General features: G+C 36.4%; 2 protein-coding genes across 4 annotated transcripts; both read left to right on the plus strand.

The window, feature by feature from the left end:
• The first annotated feature begins 285 nt into the window (after window positions 1-285).
• Window positions 286-8,124, plus strand: LOC135107119 (uncharacterized). Its single transcript, XM_064016829.1, has 5 exons — window positions 286-333; window positions 1,051-1,303; window positions 3,247-3,486; window positions 4,664-5,211; window positions 5,727-8,124. The coding sequence occupies exons 1-5, from the start codon at window positions 286-288 to the stop codon at window positions 5,883-5,885; spliced, it is 1,248 nt and encodes a 415-aa protein (XP_063872899.1). The 3' UTR covers window positions 5,886-8,124.
• A 7,166-nt stretch (window positions 8,125-15,290) lies between these two features.
• On the plus strand, window positions 15,291-20,411 carry LOC135106846 (gamma-butyrobetaine dioxygenase-like). Of its 3 annotated transcripts, none has more exons than XM_064016212.1 (9): window positions 15,291-15,569; window positions 15,651-15,804; window positions 16,930-17,079; window positions 17,239-17,375; window positions 17,663-17,872; window positions 18,008-18,113; window positions 18,257-18,459; window positions 18,786-18,952; window positions 19,521-20,411. In XM_064016212.1, the coding sequence occupies exons 1-9, from the start codon at window positions 15,439-15,441 to the stop codon at window positions 19,691-19,693; spliced, it is 1,431 nt and encodes a 476-aa protein (XP_063872282.1). In that variant the 5' UTR covers window positions 15,291-15,438; the 3' UTR covers window positions 19,694-20,411. The 3 variants fall into 3 exon arrangements, with proteins under 3 accessions (XP_063872282.1, XP_063872283.1, XP_063872285.1); XM_064016213.1 differs by having other exon boundaries at window positions 15,292-15,569; window positions 17,248-17,375; XM_064016215.1 differs by having other exon boundaries at window positions 15,295-15,411.
• Window positions 20,412-21,643: the final 1,232 nt, after the last annotated feature.

Consider the following 21,643-nt stretch of genomic DNA (forward strand, 5'->3'; position numbering starts at 1 on the left):
CTTTTCTGCTTGTATATAATTTATATGCTTCCTTGTGTTGACCCAACTCTTATTAACATATACAAGAGATAAAATAGATAAGGCACTGGTTTTCCAAGTGAATCTCCTCCATATTATTGTCTCAGGAATAGGACGAGTCATTGAAATCAAGCGAGGTTGTGGCTTCATTCCCTCCCTTGTAATCAACAATACGTATCCACGACCAGTCTCTTCCATTAGAAAAATAAGTAAATAAAAAATAAGCAACTGATAAGGGTCCTTGTGTGATATTCAGCATGACGCAACATGACTATTGGGCCACCTGTCCACACCCAGAATGTCACAAGCTGCCAGGTGGGAGTGGTCCTGCCAGATGAGTAAACACTGACTTTTAGGGAACTCTTAAACTTTTTCTACAACTCCAGAATTGCAGATATTGTGGGTAAAAACAGGTTATATAGGTTTTATATTTCATGATGACTGGAATTACCCTGTTGATATAGAGAAAAATCGTGCCAGCCAAATAAACATGCTTCTCTTTGATATGAGTATTATCAGCTTAGAAAAAAAAAAAAAAAAAGCACAGGAAGGGATATAATGGTACCCCGATATCAATATATGACGTCTTGTAAAACAGGAACAATGATAGTGATAATGTGAGTGTGTCTATCTATATCTAAACACAATAGGTGGTAGGGCAATAATTTTTTATTTTTTTTTCTATTTTACTTTGCTATTTTATTATTTGCTAATTTGTTTTCATACCAGACTTTCGTAATTTACTACAGTCACAATTGCTTGTGATTACTGTATACCAGTGTTGGGGAGGGTAAGGATTGTTCTTGGTTCCTGATACTGAAGAGATACTTAGATTCATATCGTACTTTGGCATGAATGCATTTCTCGACCCATAAATATTTTAATCCCTATGTATGTACGGTAGATGAGATGGTAATGCACTTAAAACGTTAATATAAGACCCACTTGCGCATAACATGGCTATTACTAGTAGTTGTTGACAGTATGGTAATAAAAATACTAATGAAAATATTCCCTCTGTGAAATGGGCAGTTATCAACAACACCTGAATTCACCCTCCCAAAAATTTGTAGCCAGACTGCAGACGTAGGCATCTGCAAGAGAAGGAGAGGAAGCCAAGACACTGAGCGAGGTAGCAACAACGATGCTTTGGGTGGCGAGAGCAACGCTCAAGGGAAGATGTTCCCGTGGGGCCAAAAGGTGTATATAGAACCGGGTGACCTTGCAGAGTCTACCTCAAGTGAGAACCAAATGTGGGCGTGGCCGACAACCTACTGGCTCAAAGGTGACTGCCAGGACGGATTTGGCAGCTTCCGCTCGTGTTCAATTTTTTTTTAGTCAGTCCCTGCGATAAGGATGTGTTGTTATACGTAAGACCGTATTTGAAACACTTGTATCCACTATTTTACAAGGCTGTATTTGAAGTTAAACGGATTTTTATTTATTTATTTTTTTTATGGTTCTGGTGATTTACATATTGATAACAGAAAAAAAAAAAAAACTGAGAACCCGGTTAATAATTTCTGACTGAAAATAGTAAAATAGTCATAGTGAGAGAGTAAAATGTTTCTTAATAACAGCTTATACAATGCATACGAGAACGCATCCCAAAGAGGCCGCGAAATGTCAACGAATGTCTTACGGGAACAAACTTCACTGTACCGTTGACTGAAATGTGTATAGCGTTTGGACTTCATAACACTGCTTTGTTATTTGTGATGTATATCGTAATAGCTAAGGCTTCTCTCTGGACTTGGGTGCAAAGAGAGAGAGAGAGAGAGAGAGAGAGAGAGAGAGAGAGAGAGAGTGTTCCTGAAGGCTCGTGCAAGTATTTCTCCACGCTTATTCTGACGCAGATGTGTACTTGCACGTTTTGTAGTAATAATATAATAATTGGCACACTTTCGGTTACCATTGTGGCGCGGCCCTAAGCCAAAGGAGAGATAGGAGCCAGAATGGCGCCACACACACACAAACAAACACACACCTTGCTCATCTGTTGTACTGTTTGTGCATTGAGAGGCTAAAGATGCGTCCAGCTCAGACCGCGAAGTTAACAGCTATTACTAACATTAATAGACAAGAAGAAAGGTTGTGCATTATTTCAAATGTCTTATTTAGCTTTTGATCTCTGTATAAGGTCCGCATGATATCCAAGCTGCCTGAGACGTTAAAGCTAGTAATCATGAGTCCGGCACGTGATCAGAGAGAGAGAGAGAGAGTATACATACTGGTATTTTATATTTACTAACTGAAACGAAGAAAACAGCCATTATAATTTCAGACTGTTGACCTTTCTGTTAACAGTAACTACTACTACTACTGCTACAACCATCGTCATCATTATCAGCTATTACTACTGCTGCTGTTACTGTACTAACAAATTATAATGACTAGCATATCAATACTTTAACCACCATCACCACCACCACCACACCATCATCATCATCATCATCATCATCATCATCGTTATCATCATCATCATCATCATCATCAGGGAGGTACTTTTATTAATGAGCAAGCTGACACTGGCCAGGAGCCAATGGTTGGTGTCAGTTGGCTGACTTGTGGGAGCCTTGGCATTGACGTGGGTAGGATGCAAGCTTCCCACAGCCTTCTCAAAATAGATTTCCTCAGCTGGTTGATTTAGTCACATTTTAGTGACTGCCTACATACCTATATCTGACCCCATGGACATGATGCAACTGTTTTGTGTTTCTGCAATAATATGTATTCATATCAACATCACTAATACATATGTGAATATGTCTTTATGTAAATGGTTGGATTTGTATAGCCATGTTATTTGCTAATTTAGATGTTTGACCTGCTATCTTTTTTTCAAGCCTCATATCATTGCTTCAGCTAAATATAGTGTGTATTTCTGCAGGCATATGAAGCTTGACATTATATTATCTAGAAAAGTATAAGTTATAGACTATTTATATCCAGTTGAGACCTAAAAGGTTAAAATGCAGTAGGGTACTGTGGCCATCAGCAGCCTTGTGTATACCCTTTGTTTTTTACTGCTGTGCAAAATAAAGCCTTATGTATTATATGATAGGGGTTTAGGGAGCAGTTTTGTTCAGAGACAGCAGATAGAATTACTATTGAAAATTCATTCATATTACTGATCTCTAACATATACTATACCTATGCTGGTTATGGGCAAATATGCCAGTTTTTCTGCTTTTCTTACATTGGTAATAATTCTTTGTTTGGTTTCAGGAACAATGCTGGCCAACCTGACATCACTGATCTGGGGCAGTGGAAATACTGCCGTCACTGCTACAACCACCACTACTACTGTTACGCCTTCCCCAGACCTCATCGCCACCACTACCACAACCACCACCACTACCAAGGATGCCTATGAAGATGCACCAGAAGAGTTCCCAAACTTTAACATTCGAGCCACAACGCCCACAGATGAAGAGGAAGCTGACTGGGTGTTAGTTGATAGAGCAGGTGTGTGCTTCTTCCTGATTTGTACTTTCAGAACTGTAGACTAAAGGTGCTTGAGTATTCTGTTACAAATACCACAGGATATTCATCACCATATTTAAGATAAAACTGTATGGCATTCATTGATGTGAAATGAGTAAATTTTAATAACAGGCATTTGATATGTGTATATAATCAAGTTTGGATCATTAGTGTTCCCCTATTCCTTTTTTCCTCCTCTTCCTCCTCCTTTATGGCTTAATGGCAAAACAAAGGCCTTTTATCCTTTGTCCATATTGATGGGAAAATACAGACATGACAAAGACTGCTCTCATATGTGTAATTTCCATTGTTTCTTTTAGTTACTGGAGTATCATGACCAATTTTCACATTGTACTGTACTATTTTCCAAAGTAGAAGTAACATCTTGTCAGGATCTTTCTCCAGGACCTCATATAATTCCTTTTTTGATCTACCTATTTACAAGCCTTATATTTCAATATGATTGACTTGTCTCACTTAGCCACTCTTATTGTTCCCCTTTATATTAATAACTCATCATATTCTGCCTGTTCTCCTCACCTCAGTTACTTCCTCAGTTCTATGATTACTTTAAAACATCTTAAGCGATAACTTTTTACATGCTCCCACATCATCATCCTCTGTTCCATATAATCCAGTCTCTTAACAGAATTTTTGATGATTGAAGTTTCACTACCATAAAACATCACATTTCTCACACATGAAATGTTTAGATCACTTCCATGTACAGGGAGATTAACTCTTAACTTCCTCCAGATTCCTAAAATTATAATTCTGACTGCATTTAGTTGTTTTCATTATTTATCAAATTATTCCACACCATTTGCTAGAGTATAGTACCAGACTCAGAGCACTGTGGTTACTAAATATCCCTTTTCTTTTTTCATAATACAATGATTATTATCAAACCTTTTGGAATACAAACACTTTTCAGGGGTGCACCCATGAATTTTTTTGGGAGGCAAGGTGGATGTGCTTTGAATTTTTTTGTTTTCATCTAAATATAGTGATAATTATTGGCCTACTCTCTTTGTAGAAGCCTTTTTTCATGATAGAGCAATGGATCTACTTTCCTTGGGTGTACCCCTGGCAAGTAATAGGTGTGGCCAGTGTGGGTGAGGTGTGGCGTGGCTCTAATAGCACTGGTGGTGTTTGGCAGAGGTTGGCGAGGCAAGTTGTGGTGCTGTGGATACGATAGCGAGCGCCACAGCCACCTCTTCATCAGCATTGACCACCACCGTCACTTCAAGAGCAGCAATCTCCACTCCTGTACCACCAGTTTCTCTGGGAGGAGAATGGAGTGAAGGGGGGACACAAGATTGTTGGCTCATGACCCCGCCACCGTGCTTCACACGCTCACAGCCAGCTCCTCTTGCCTCTTCGTCTTTAGAAAATTTGCTAATAGAGCATCCCAGCATGTCAGTCTACTTGCCACGCCCCACCTACACCAGTGCTGCCACCACAAGAGTATTTCCACGACATGTTGTAGCTCACTCCACACCATCTTCCTGTTCTCCTCCCTCAGCTTCCCCATCCTCCCAGCCTGCTGTGATGGAGAGAGATGAGTCTCCCATGAAAGAGAATACAGAGAATACTGTTGAGGAAGTTGAAAACCAAGTGGCAGAGGCTCCACCAACAAGAGGAGGGGTAGCTCAGCGGGCATCTAGTCTTCTACGAGCTATTGATGTACTCAGACCAGCACAAAAGGTGAACATATTTTAACATGAGTCCTTCATTTGTAACTTGTACCTACATCTAACTCTTATGATTATTGGTTTTTATGGTGTTTTTTAATGCCTTGTGCAGAGACAATATGTAAAAAGTAGGATGTCCATTAACCTCCAATTAAGACCTAGAGAAATATTAGGATACATCTTGTGAAGACACAGACACACAGTAAGCAAGCCTCTTAAGACATGTTTCTCAATCTTCATATCAGTTTCTTAAGTGTTTTCATGATGTTCCAAACAGAGGAATTAGATTTGCCTTTTTAGCATTTATTTGTTTATATATTGATTGTGTCAGTTTATACCAGTTATCATTGATTCATTTTGACTGAGACTCAATGAAGTAGGCCCTCATGGTAAATTTATCCCATTTTCATATCAGGTTCTTAGTTTTCCATAATAATCCAGAAAAGATTTTACTTTATTTATTTATATATTTACTTTTATATCACTCTGTTGGATCTCTTATCCTTGACTCATTCCATTTTGACTCAGGCTCAGCGGAGACGTGAGGAGCGGCGCCTAAAACGCACGGCTCTTGAGCGTAGTAACAAGGTGAGAGAGGTTGCCGCTGCCAGCAACAAGCGCTCCAAGAGGTGTGATATGATGGCACCAGGAAAGTTCTCTCGTGCTGTCAACAACCGCAAGTGTTAAGTGTAGGAGGATGTGCAATAGATGTGAAAGCTTTTTTAAAAACTGAATCTCACTAGCAAGATTTTATTTTTTATGAAAACACTTTCATGCAATAGTTTGGCCAACATTGGAAATTAGTTGATTGGGAAAGTTATTCAATGTGATAAATAATAAATGTTACAATTTGAAATAATTGCAGCTTTCACATGGTCACAATGTTAAGTTCATCCTTATTTTACTTTGATGTGACATTTTACTTGTCAACAATCAGAGCTGGATTCCAGCAGTAGATTCAGTGTTGAGTCTGACAAGATGTATTTGACTTGCATGTCTGGGTTCTGGATTCCCTACATTGCTCAGATTATGTCATCGTTTTTATGTATGATTCTTTAAAGAATGAGAAAGTTTGATGTGTGACATCTTAACATTCTTTGAATGTACGGTCTATACATGAATGGTAAGAATCACATTTTTAAGATGCTATCCATTAGTTGATGTTATAAGTTATATTTCTATTTTAAGACATTTAAGTTCCAGTAATCTTCTGTCATTGAGAGATGGATTTGCTTTAAAAATTGTGTTGCTTGCTTAAGTTAAGAGGGATGCACGTATACAAGTGTGGATAACTTGATGTTTAATCTTGTGTTTTAAGAGAGCACAGCTTGAATTGAAGTACTGTAGTCAGTGAAGGAAGGATGTATCACCCACTAATCTTTTCTACAAAAAGATATCAACACAGACTAACATCCTGTGTGCCTTAGATAGTCAGGAATGTTGCCCAATCCACTATAATAATTGTTTCATCTTTATTCTTCTTTTAGGCAAGTTCACTGTATACATAGGTCAGCTTTTATCACATGGCAGTAACTCATCAAGCATTCAGTCATGTGGGACTTGTCTTTCAATTCTCTTGTTTTTTATGTAATTTCTCAGGACTTATCCCATGTTGTCTTTGGTTGACCCACTGTTGCATTATCTTCAAACTGTTTATTGTGATTAATGAATGTATCCTTTCTCATCCTTTCTCTCCACATGGCCAAACTAATACAATTTGCCTATCTTGATTATATTGTTGATACTCTCAATCCATAGTCTGCTTTTTTTTCTAATCACTTACTTATTTAGCTATCTTATCTACCCAGTAATCTTGAATACCCATCTCATCATGATTTCTCAGTATGCTTCACCCTCTTCTTATTGCATACAGATAATGTAAATTTTTCTTTGACAGTAAAGAGTAAAAAAACAAAAAAACAAAAACAAAAAAAATAATAAATAAATAAAATAAAATAAAATAGATAAATAAATAAATAAATACATAAAAAAATATATAAATGAAATAAAATAAAATGAAATAATATAATAAACAGTACATCAATCTGTATTGCTTCATAATCTCTGTGTCATGGGTTTCATGGGTTAGAAATATACAAGACTTTCCCATCACATTACCAACTGGTGTTGGTTGACAAACATCCAACGCTTTCAGTGTACTTGATAAAATTTGGGTCCTGGTGTGCATGCCTTCCTCCACTGGCTGTGTCAGTGTAATTAATCTCAATCTCCAATTAATGTTATGAAGAAAAAAAGAGAACCAAAGTGAGCCATATAGCAGCATATGAATTAAGGTTTTGTTTAAGATTAACTTTGTTGGCCAGGAATTTTTCTTATGCACTGTTCTGGCCATTCTATTTTTGCTGTTGTTTGTATATGCTCCATTACAACAAATAGGTCAGTGTAATAACAGATGTGTCATCCTACCACAAATCACATGAAAATAGCAAACTTAGTAGAACTGCTGACTCTGAGAAACTTATTGAATGCTTGAATATATGGCTTTATGACAATATATGGAACTCATTATTTATTGCTGTCTTAGGTGATAAAAACAACACTTACTTATAGCATTTTTTTTTATTTATTTATTTTTTTTTTTTACAATATTTCTTGACCAGAGATTTGGAAAGGAAGTGGGTCAAGTTTCTATCATAAGTTTGTATACCTAATTACTTTAAATCTACCTTAGGAGTACAACAGTTATTCTATGTATCAAACTGTAAATGCAATGTTAAGCTACGCTCATAGTCTTTGAGTGGAGACAGTCCAATCACAGTTATACGATTTTTTAGAATCTTGCACACATAAGAACAAGAAAATAAGGAGACTGCAAAGGTTCAATTGACCTTCACAAGGCAGCCCCTGACCACTTAAAACTTCCTATCTGTTATCATTATATGTGAAGAAAAAAAAAAAAAAGAAATATAGTTAAATCAGTAGGTGCTTTAATCTATGTATGCAAAATACTGATATTTTTTGTAAAGTACAGCAAGAGCTATAGACTTTTTATAGTCCTAGCAACTTTTTCATACCTGTCTGTTTATCTTTATCTGAAGTGGTATGTGTTTTGGTATATCTCAATTGATATTGATGTTTTTCTTCCAGATATTTTATGCTTTTTGTCTATTTATATAAATTATTTCAAAAGCATCTTTCCCATGTATGTAATATGTGAAAAAAGTATTCAAGATAGATGTGGAGAAATACATCCATATGTGGTATAGCTCAGAAAGACACACTGCCTGTGTAGTCAGAGTTGAAAATGCATATAACCTAGTATCTGAATACATAACACAACAATATACTTGTAAAAAATCTATAAAGAAAATTTGAAACTTGCTCACAGATTAATTATGATGAAATATGCATATAAATTTTATGAAGAGAGTAATGAAGAAAAGAAACATGCTCACAGATTAATTGTAAAGGAACTTGCATAGTGATTTTATGTGGTGAGGAATGAAATGCATTAAAAAAGACTGACATGAGATCAGTGAAACCATAACACATGAGTCCATCAAGAAATTAAATGTACACAAGAAAATTGGAATGACACTGCATATTAGTATGCATTTGCATACATATGAAGTTTTCCTCCAAACTCCTTTCTAATGACTAACTAAAACTTGGAATGAAAACCTATAAGAAAAGCATCTTGTATATGGAAGGCATATGAATGATGAGGCACTTGAAGCTGACAGACTTTTTTTTTTTTTTTGCCATATTATTGAATTGATTCAAATAGAAACAAGTATACAAGTCATTAGATTAACAAGAGTTTGATTTGCTGGGTAATTCATGCCAGGCTTGAGAAAAATAAGTATGTGCATAAAATATATTGGCAAAGGTTTGTGATAAAGCATGGTCATTGTTGTTTGCTAAGTATTTTCAGAATCCATGAAGTCCAAGTAATACAGATAGTACAAAAGCTATATTATTTAAACTATTTCAACATGAAGACATTTATTTCAGTCACATAAGTACGGTTCTGGCACCCATATTTGATCTAGTTGCTCTAACTATTAATATCTGTGTTTGTAGTTATAAGGAAAGCAAGAAAACTATTTTTTGTGCATATCTCCTTGAGGCAACTACCAAAGGAACAGAAGATATACATAAAATCAGTACTTAAGAGTATACTCATTAGATCAGATCTTTATCAGAAACTTATATTATGTAAACAAGATGAATGTGAGCATTTTAGAGTTAAGATAAAATGAGTATACTTTGCATATGGACTAATTAGATAAATTATGTCTTGCAGGAAATCTAAAGCAAGACCTAATCTGATACAAATTTTTCTTTTTACTCTCTCAATTCTCTTAGGTGCACAATAAGTGAATAATTGTATAATGCAATGTGTTACGCTAAGTTAGGATTGAACATCTATAGTTATCATCTCATTTGTATAAATCAGACCTCTAATTTCATAACATCAAAGTTCTTTACCAGGAGACCAAAGTAGTGATGTCCGAGGAGTTAGAAATCTCGGCTTGGGACACATCAGGTTTTGTGGAAAGATTATGTCAAAAGAACACATTGATTGCAGAGGGCAGTTGTTATTTCAACTGTTTCTTAAAGATTTTTTGTAGCTTAGTTGATGCTTTTGGCCTTGTTGCAGCATGGTTGATATTTTCATTAATAGCCATGCTTGTTGTTCAATAGCACATTGTAATAGCTGTTATCATTGGATTATGACTGGTATATATATGATGTACCAATAGTACCACTGTAATTTTGATATGTCTGAAGCTCTGACAGGATGGACTCCTCTCAAGAGAGTAATTGCTATGGTGATTCATGTAAAAAGTAAATTACATATATCCCAAACTCATTCTCTATGGCTAGCACACAGTAAAGAATAAAAAAAAGTAGTAACAGGAGATGCATTAGAATTAGCTGATTCACATGAATATTAGAGTAGGTTTTTAGTAAGGTAGTTTTCAACAGGGTAAGAGTGACAGTCTACAATCTTCCACTTATATTTTGACAAGAAGTGGGTACAGTAATGGACACTTATATTTTGACAAGAAGTGAGTACAGTAATGGACTGTTTCATTAAAAGGTTGACTGTTTGTTTATATTCATAATTTGTCAAGTACATCACCTACTATCATTTGTTTGTCAGGATTTGAGTTCAGTGTGAATACAAAAAGTTATACATGTGTATGACTATCATTATTGGCATAGATTTTGAAGTTATATGATTATTTGAATTATATTTCATCTAAGTTGCTTTCTTCATTTTGACCTATATTCAGTGTTAAGTATGGCTGGTGTGGAGTTCTTTCCTAGGGTGAAGGAAACAGGACACTTTTCCATCTGGTCCTTTCATTCTGTGATTTCTAAAGGTAAAGGGGCTGGCTGAGGCTAAGGATTAGACCCAAAACTATTCCTCTGTGACCTGAGCAAAGTATGGTATGGAGCTACTGGGGGTGTGGGCTCACAGTTCTGGTGTGCTTACTGGACTGGGAATAAGGAACTTTCCCTCAGTTTGGGGTTCTGTGATCCTTCCCTTGGCTCCATAGAGGTAGAGTTTGGGGCCTGGCTTCAGGCCTTGGCCAGTCCCAGTTAGTATTATAAATCATGGAGTAAAGGGACCAATCAGATAAGTGTTGTTTCTCTGTACTCCACACTAGTCATACTTGACACATTGTAAAACTACTGACTGCTGACTTTGTCTTTAGTCTTCACATACTGTAATTTGAATCAATGTGTTGACGTATTTGCAGCTGTATGACTTCTGTGAGCATGTCTACAAATGTAGATCCATGAAGATCTGCTCTTAGTTTCTTAATGAACAGTACACCTTTAAAGTCATCACTGTAGATCATCAATATATATGCAAGTATTAAGACCTAATACACATATAACCATCACTAAGTGACATAGTTGTTGACATTTTCATTATCTTCACCGCAGCTAGGCCACAATATAATTTCTGGAGTTGTACCTTCCATAGTTGCACCATATACACACACACAAACACACACACTCATGCCAATCGTGATGCCTGATGCAGCTGGTATGCTCCCACTAGAGGTGATGTCACAACAAGCAAGGTGGCGGCCATTATCTCTGGTGCATCTCCTCTCATTTACATTCATCATTAGTTGTGATATGGGTGTTTTAGAGTATCTCTAGCAAACACAACACATCATGTGCATATGCTGACTTCATATGAGCAAAGACATTGTGAGTGTGTTAGAAAGGAACAGAAATGAGGTAGTACTGTGTGTGAAATGGGGTTTGCAGTTGGTATAAATACCTTATATGGACAAAACTGGATTTATTCTTGAAAATATTTTGTGATGTGTAGTATATTTAATATTGAAGAGCCACTTTCATTACATAAAGTTTCACATTGTCACTTTTCTGCTGATGGTGACATAGCAACTATGTAGTGTAATATTTCAAACACTCACAGTACTGGACAGGGGTTTTTGCTCACTCTGGCCATGTTTAGATTTAATAATCAATTGATATATGAGTGTTCCATGCCAGTTTTTATTGGCCAATCAGTGACCAGCTCATAGCTCACAGGCCTGTGCTGGATTATTGAACCATTGGATGTCTTTAGCCACACCACTTAAGAAGAGCCTGTGTTATTAAAGGGCATATTAGGGATGGCATGAATGTGTGTGTCTGTATAAAACTGCAGCTGCTTTTGAAATGTGTGAATAGTTCACTGCTATATTTTTTCCACTTGTCAGAGAACTCAGTGAGAACCTTAGGATTAAGGAAAACCTATAAAAATGATAAAATGAAAAATGTGTATATATAAAAAAATGTCTTTCAATATTGTGTGGATGTAGTGCACATGCTTGTTGTATGAAATAGTATGTTGTGTATGTGATCTTGGATGATTACTGCAATGGTTTATTGTCATTCTGCCATGACAAAATGATACTTACACTGCCACTTCTTAAAGTGAAAATAACAGAACATATTGCAAAGTCACCAGAAATGGCATTTTCAATAGTGACAGAGTAGTATTTAATGTGTATATGCATATGTATATATGAAAGGAGCCTGAAGGTTTGGGTTAAATAGATCTCACAGGTTATATATGTATACCTATATACGCTTACTCATGTAAGTGCAGTACCTAAATGATTGCTGATTTGAGTGCATAATTTTGTGAATGTTTATTATAAAAGTGTTGCTAGTAGTGCCTCTGTACACTACATTTTGTGAATGATAGAAATATTTAATATATTAAATTTTGTATCACCTTAGCGAAAATGGGAATGTAATGCCAGCATTTTGAAAGAAACTGTAAAATACAAACTCAGTCTTGTACAGGTAATTTTAGACTTGTTGGCTGTACTTGTATAAAGATACATAAACAGCTCAGGGACTCCGAAGTGTTTTATCTTCATCACAATGAAACTTTCTTCCTTTTAAAATTTATTGCTGCTACTTGCCTTTATCATCCATATACCATAAAAGAAATGTAGGAATGTAGCAACAACTATCTGTAAATTATGTACTTGAGAGTTACTCTTGTGAAATAACCACATGGCTCACAAAAAATAATGAAGATGCATATTTAGAAGCTATAGTATTCTTTTAAGGCACAAATTATATGATTTCTTAAAAAAAAACATGTGCTGTGTAATGTTTGACAGTGTGATTAAAATTTATGTAATTTTTTTTTTTTTTTTTTGTAAATAATGTATAATATTTTTGAAAAAGCTGTGAATGATTTTATTTATTAGTGTTTGAAATCAAAGCACTGTCTCATCATATCCATTGTCACCAAAGTTTTGATTCAGTCACTACGTTTCAGAATAAATTTCAATTTTTATATCTGCTTTTTATATAAATCCCATCGTCACCATGATGTACAAATATGGTGACACAACAATCAACGCTAAGGAGACATTAAAAATTTGTAAATAAAAAAATAAAAAAATAAGCCGGGGAGAGAGAGAGAGAGAGAGAGAGAGAGAGAGAGAGAGAGAGAGAGAGAGAGAGAATTGTTTTATAGAGAAAAGATTACAGTTGTTGAGAATACGAGCTAGATTAAATAAATAGTGAAGGAATAAAAAAAAAAAAAAAAAAAAAAAAAACAGCAGACAGACGTCAGTTAGGAAAGATAAACGACTGATTAAAGATAAATAAATAAAAAATACACACACACACAGAGAGAGAGAGAGAGAGAGAGAGAGAGAGTTGACAGTACAAAGTAGATTAAATAAATAGTGAAGGAATAAAAAACAAAACAGCAGACAGACGTCAGTGAGGAAAGATAAACGACTGATTAAAGATAAATAAATAAAAAAATACAGATATATATATATATATATATATATATATATATATATATATATATATATATATATATATATATATATATATATATATATATATATATATATATATATATATATATATATATATATATATATATATGAGAGAGAGAGAGAGAGAGAGAGAGAGAGAGAGAGAGAGAGAGAGAGAGAGAGAGAACCGAATGAATAAAGAAAAGGACGGAGACAAGGAGGGAGAGAAATATGCGAAATTAATAAAACAAAACGTCGCAAAGGAGAGAAGTAAATACACTAATTAATAAAGAAAATAATAAGAGAAAGAAGAAAAAACAAGAGATAGGAGGGTTGTCTCTAGGGAGAAAACAACGAGTAAATGAAGGACAGACCTGTTGTTTAAGGAGAGAGCTGAATAAATAAAGTTTATATATATATATATATATATATATATATATATATATATATATATATATATATATATATATATATATATATATATATATATATATATATATATATATATATATATATATATATATATATATATATATATATATATATATATATATATATATATATATATATATATATGAGATAAATATTCCAAGTATGGAACAAAGACGTTATACTTCCGAGGAGGTTGACAGAACATAACTGGGAGAATATGAGTGAGACAATCTAAATAATATATAAATATGAAAAGGAGCGAAATAACAAGAAAAAAAAATGAGTAAAGCAAAGGAAAGAGACAATTAAATTAATTATAAGAGGAAAAAAAAAATATCGCCAAGGAGAGAGAGGGAAGAATAGAAGAAACTACTGGTGGACGTGCACTGGGGAGCTCCACGGATATTATACGTATTGTCCTGCTGGGGCTGAATCACCCTTTTTGGACTTTTGTGTTGCTGTCAGTTGCTTCGCTGAGTAAGTGGATTTCGCCAGGTGATATGATACTGGCTTCAGACCATTATGGTGAAGGTAAGGGAGTTACGAGACGTGGCAGGCTGACATCCGGGTTTCCATCATTGCATCTCAGTATCTTGGATTATTGCAGTCTGTATGTTTTATTAGTCATTCCAATCAGAATCAGATCAGTATCCACAAACATACAAAATTTTATATATGTACCAGTGACTCAACACCCTTCAAACTCTCAAAGCATAGTTAGGGCAACACACCATCTGCAGAATGGCAATTTTACAGCAATAAAATTACGTCTAACCAATCAGTGCTTACGAGTGGTAATTACCGCTATATGAAAGTGTATTAACGAAACAACCTAACACTCTTTACAGCAACCTATAATTATGATAATTTTCGTTTTATGATATATGTAATGAAAACAATAAATATATAATGTGTCTATGCTAATGATGACGATGATAATGATACTACTACTACTACTACTACTACTACTACTACTACTACTACTACTACTACTGATAAAGATGATAATAATAAAAAAATTTCTTTGTCAGTATCAGCTATGTTTGAAGTTCTGTTTAGCAGAAAGAATGGAATTCACTGGCCGAGAAACATAATGATGCCTATAAAATCTGTGGTAAACTTTTGAATCGCATACGAATATTTCTGTTAAATTTCTCAACTTGATCTTTCCTCAAGAATAAATTTTTGAAGTAATGTATGGGTGTATCGAATTAGACAATAAGAAACGTGCCACTGACTCTGAATTGACTACTTGTTCATATCCCCCATAGAATTTAATCGAGTTGTGAGGTTATTTCACAAATTAAAGTACGTGGCAACTTAGTAAAGGTTTCTAGGTACAGCTGACTGCTGATTTATATAAATTGGGAACGAGTTCTGATCAGCTGGGAGAGCTCGTCCACTCGCCCCGTACCTCTGCTGCAGTAGGGCATCTGCCGTTCAAGACCAATAGACTATACTAATCTTTTGGCCTTGCTACTGTTCTTGAGGTGAGCCCTGTGAACGGCGAAGCCAGAATGTTGCGAATGGGCAAACTGCTGGGAGGCTCGACCCTTGCAAGCTTCTTCAGAAGACGAGCATTGCATCCACTGGGCCGTCGCTTCGTAGCCTCGGCTCCCAAAGGAATACGCTCCTTTTCTTTTTACGGGTTAGTAGTACAATTCCTCACTTATCGCTTTGTGCACTTAGGTTCCCCATCCAGGATCATAACTTTTTTTTTTTTTTTCAGTCCAGTGCTTCATTGTGTAGGAGAATATGAAGGAACAACGCGAAGATCTACAAATGCTGGGACAACCTGTCGAGACAACGTGGTCATTTCAGGGACACAGGCTGCCCGACCGATCGTCAGCGTTGCCAGGGACCACAGCGCGGGGATGCTAAAGGTGAGTGTATACTACACGCGTCAATGATCACACGCACGCGTGTGTGTGTGTGTGTGTGTGTGTGTGTGTGTGACACGGGAAAGAAGGATTAAGAGATGGATGAAAAAAAAAAAAAAAAAAAAAAAAATTCGACCATCTTTAATATTCGCTTATAATTGAGAGAGAGAGAGAGAGAGAGAGAGAGAGAGAGAGAGAGAGAGAGAGAGAGAGAGAGAGAGAGAGAGAGAGAGAGAGAAAACATTCTCTCTCTCTCTCTCTCTCTCTCTCTCTAAATGCATACATAGGACGTTAGTTGGTCGCGCATTTTTAACCAAAACGAAAATACGTAGAACATCAATGAGTGGGGCATCAGTCAGTGTCCTCAGGTGGTAAAATAACGGAGACGGTGTTTTAAAGCCGGTTCACCCTAGTACGTTTTTGCTGATTCCGCACTCGGTCTCCGCTTCAACTATGACGTCACTCCCATTCGGTCATGTGTGAACCGGGCTCTACGTACTTGTGTGAACCGGCCTTTTAAGTGAAACGATAGGCATCCGCGCGTTGTTGGCAGGTAGGGGATCCGTGTAGCAGCAGAGGTCTGAGCCGGTGCCTAATTTTGTCACTCGCTCGCATCATTTGTCACTCGCTAAGATAGTTCTGAGTAGTAACGTAACTGTGTGAATTCCTCATAAAGTCATGAATTCAACAAATAGTTAAATACTTTATGAAGAAAAACAAATGAGAGGAGCATTTTCATTTGCAATTCATATAGTGTGTAATGTTATTGCGGGTGTTGTATTTCCCTCATAGCAGATTCTGAAATTAAATCCTTGATGGCAAAATTGGTAGGCAACATCACTTTCATCTTCACTCTTACAGTCAAACTAGATAAACTTAAAGTGGACTTTCCCTAAAATCTCTTGGATTTCCGAATATTCCCCATTAAGTTTTACAAGAGGAGAAATTCCCTAGAATCCGTAAAAGTCCTTTACGATGAAAGCGCTTTTTGGGTGTACAAGGGAAGCAGCGAGACGATTATAACATGGATCTCCTCAGTGTCTTTATTCTTACAGCCAAGCAAGACGCGATATCTATGTTGTTTCAGCTCTTAGACAGCTGTTGATTTTAAATTGTTGAATTCATCAGGTGTGCTGGGAAGGAGGCAAGGAGGAAGTGTATCCGTACGTGTGGCTGAAGGATAACTGCCGCTGTCCTTCTTGCTATCATAAGGTGTCACACTCCAGGCTCACCTTTATAGAGGAGACTGACCTGAAAGCTGAACCCATCAGTGTCCAGGTATAGTGATGTACGACGTCTATTTATTCTTATTTTTTACTCGTGTATGTATGTCCGTTCATTACATATCTTTCTTCACACTTGTTATATTCGAATTCTACTCGGTCCTTCATCATCACAAACTTGGTGTGTGTGTGTGTGTGTGTGTCATAACCGTAGCGATTCCAGGTAATAGAAGGAGGGCAGCAAGTGGAGGTGGTGTGGCAGGATGTCCATCACAGCACGTACGGGACTGAGTGGCTGCATTCACGCGGTTTTAGTGAGGAGAGTCGTCAGGCGCGGGACAGCCGGTATAGGTGAGGACAAGTTTTCTAAACTCTAAAAGTAGTAGTAGGAGTAGTGTTAATAGTGGTAGTAGTAGTAGTAGTAGTAGAAGATTATTGACAAAATGTGTATGGACATAGGGCAACGAAACCTAACTGGCATCTTATTCCAGCCTCCCAAGTTGTGTCTTTATGCCCTCCTTTGTATTTGATTGTATGTATCATGTCTTTTTTGGAACAGACATGGCAGTTCTTATGAATGACCTCACAAATATTAAAATCGAATTATTTTTTATGAAAACGATAATGATTCTCCACAGGCTAGAAAGAAAGTTCTGGGGCTCTGAATCTTTGGATGATTTCCCTGAAGTATCGTTCAAAGAGGTGATAACAGACGACGTGGCCTTGCTGGAATGGTTGAGGCAGCTGGAGGTATATGGCTTTGTCAAAGTGAAAGACGCGCCAGCAGAAATAGGTCAGGTTCGTCGCCTGGCTGAAAGAATCGCTTTCATAAGGAAGACACATTACGGGTAAATGGGAAAAAAAAAAATAAATAAATAAATAGCGAAGTAATCATTTACAATGTCGATATAAAGCAAACATTATAAATTTTTTCTCAGAGAACTTTCAAGTGAATTACTGTTATTCTGTTTATGCACTTCCAGGGAGGATTTCACTGTACAAGCCAAGCCGGACCCTAGCAACGTTGCTTATCTGAATGGGCCGCTCCAGCTCCACGCTGATCTTCCTTACTATGAATACAAGCCTGGAGTAAGTCCTCGTAGTCAATGTTCTTTGTTACAGATGGTTAAACCTTCCAAACTTCTAATTCCCTAATCTGTCTTCCTCACTGAGAGAAATGTACCAGTTTCACTAAGTACTACAATTAATTTTTTTTTTTTTCTGGTTCTCAGGTGCAGTTCATCCACTGTATCACGCAGTACGAGGGAGTGGGAGGGGACTCTCAAATCACGGACGCTATTCACGTGGCTCGTCAGCTTCAAAAGGAGTGTCCAGAACACTACCGCCTCCTCACCGACACGCCAGTTGATTGGTTTGACATCGGCACGGACGAGACTGGCGAGTTCTACAAACTTCTGCGTCTGCCAGTAATCTGGTAAGATTATGCATCCGTATTCCTTGGTTTCTGACTGTATTTTCACTTTAATAACTTTTTTTCTTAAATTATTATTATTTTTTTTTTTACATTTTTTTTACATTCGGGAGTCTTAAAATCTTTCATTGCATGTTCACGGATGGCCAACAAATGGAAGGAATTTTATTGCTGGTCATCCGTCTTTCAGTTTTGCCCCACTTTCGGGCCTGAACTTTAGAGTGTTTAATTTACAGAGGATTGAGATAATCTATAATACATGAATTTCCACTACTGTATATCAAGGAACTCGCTGTCTGTACGTCACCAAACTTCCCCACTTCCCACAGTACAGATAAGAATGGTCAAATACGTCGTATCAATATGAGTCAGCCTCAGCGTGACTCCCACTTCTCTGTGCCCCCTGGCGAGGTCACTGCATGGTATGCTGCGATGGTCGCCTACTATCGCCTGCTTTCCGATCCCAAGTACTGTCTGCAGTTTAAAATGACCCCAGGTATAGTTAAATAACTCAATAATCGTTGTCACGTACTTGGACAATTACGAAAAAAAGTATTTTAAGAATAGAATAAACGCAAGCACCTTATTCACTAAACTTAGACACTGATATTTCGCTTGCAGAATACGAAATGGAAAAAAAAAAGAATAAAAAAAGAAAAGAAATAAAAATAGATAAAAAATAGAAAAATTAAAACAAATAAATAAATAGATAAATAAATAAATAAATAAATAATAAAATGACAGTTAAATAAGAAAATTCCTAAAAACTGAAACATACTTAAAAAAAGAGCATAAGCCATACAAGTAACTCAAGCAGCTCATGTTTATTAAATACCATCCGACATTCTCACTCATATACTTATATGCTGTACGAACTTTGAGTTTTCCTTTAATCTCAATTTGATAAGCCTGTACATCAAATCTCTCTTTTGGGTGAAATTAAGGAATTTTATTCATATTCGTGGGATTTTTTTTTTACCTATCGTAGGATAATCAGTTACTAAATTAGAAAAGAAAAAATGCACGTAAGAACAGTAATTTTACATCTTATCTTGTTCTTTCAGGTACCATCATAACCTTTGACAACCTGAGGATCGTGCACGGCCGAACTGGTTACTTTTCAGGGCCGGGCGAGAGGCACGTGCAGGGCTGCTACTTGGACTGGGACGAGGTCAGGTCACGCAGGCGGGTGCTGGAGACTAAGATTGATCCTTACCGGTCATTGTATAATCAATGATCTGTAAAATAAAGGGAGCAAACCCATATTGAAATCTGAGAATGCAAGAGTAGGTTTAAGTGTACTTTAAAATTTCGACGCCTTATCACGATTACTTGAACATTCTCCAGCGGAAGTGTTTCGGTGGTTCTAGTGAGTATTCAATAAGGATTCTACATCAGTGGGAAAAAAAAAAAAAAAATGACAATCCGACAAATGATCTCTGTGGTCTTTCAAAATAATCCTCAGGAGATCCCAGCGTGATTCAAAATAAAGGATTTGCATCTTTGCAGAAGTGATCAACACCCGGAGACAACTATGACGATGGATATATACACTAAGACCGGTATTCTAAAACGCTTTACTCCCACCATGACTATTTTTCAAAGTCAAGAAATGATTATCAGGGTTTCAAGAGTATTTCTTCTGTTAATGATGTAGGAATTCTTTTAATCTGTCACTAGAACCATAAAAAAAAAAAAAACTTCAAAACCCGTGTCACTTCAACTAGAGCCTTATGAAAGTAGTTAAGGTGCAGCGTAATTGTTTCAGAATAAGGCCTTCAATTAATCCACTATAAAATAAGAAACTACGTGTTATTATACCTGAGGCTGTGCTCACTCAATGTATTAACAGTTAAGACACTAAATTAGGATTATCTGTAATGCAATTAAAAAGACTAATACTGAAAAGGACAATGCGTATAGTATTATGATAATAATAAAAATATGGAGAACCAGTGTATTTACGAACCAGTGGCTTACTGCTTAAGATGCTAATATTTAATATATGGCCAACAAATGAATTTACTGAAAATTGTTTATATATTGTATACTTAACAAATACACTCCATAAATCATCATTAACACGATATATTCTATAGGAACAATATACTTATACGTAAAGGGGATATTTTCAGTGGTGGTGTTACGTGAAACATGGAATATCAAAGTAACTAATGTACGTCTTTCTGTTACGGTCATGTAATCATCTTATCACTGCAGTACGTAAATATTGTGTACATCCGTCTACAATGAACTTTTTTTCTTTGGTAAACTGCAAGAATAAAGCGAGTCTTGCTTCAGTCCACATCCTGAGCATTCCTAACTGAATTTCAAGGGATGTCTGACTGTATTCCTGTGATTCCCCGCCTTCCATAGGATAATTTCATACAACCTTGTATTAGTCTCAAAGGAATACAGTAAAATCCCATCCGGCATTCGAGTATCCAGCAGCTTCAAGTATCTGGCACATTTTTCCCCGAGCCTTAAAATCAATAAAAAATCAATGTGTACTCATAAAATCGATTAAAATTCCCGCGCGAGGCATACTTTGTCCCCTCGCCACCAGAGCGCACTGCTTCGCGCCACCTGCGGCCCACTGCACTGTGCTTACACAGTGACTCAGTCCCGCGTGTGCACTGTTTATCGCCTGACGACTTCACCATGCCTAAAGTTGTAGAAAAGAGGAAGCGTGTTGTGCTTACACTTAAGCAGCTGATCAGATCAGGTGTTGATTAAGATCAGCTGATCTTTGTTATGGTAAGATGTGTGAGTGTAGGGTGGTGATTGTGGACATAATTTAACTTCTATTCAAGTATCCGGCAATATTCAAGTATCCGGCATGTTGGCGGTCCCGTTGATGCCGGATAAGAGGGATTTTACTGTATTACCTATTGTGGTGCTCCCCCCCCCCTCTCTCTCAAAGAAACCGCATGCCATTGCTAATTAAATCTCAAAATTCTAATACATCCGAATTTTTTTGTTTTACCTAGATGTTTCTTGAAGATCTTAAATAGCTGTTAATCATACTGACAAAATCTACTCAGTGAATTATTTTTTTTTTGTCTCACAACAAAATCTAACTTTTCATCATAAATACAGTAAGTTAACAGTTCATATAAGTCTACACTTAATCCATAACACCTTGAGAGAGGGAATTTTTAGGAGGTTTGATTAACAAGACTTGGAT

This window comes from Scylla paramamosain, chromosome 14, assembly GCF_035594125.1.
Source record: "Scylla paramamosain isolate STU-SP2022 chromosome 14, ASM3559412v1, whole genome shotgun sequence".
NCBI lineage: Eukaryota > Metazoa > Arthropoda > Malacostraca > Decapoda > Portunidae > Scylla > Scylla paramamosain.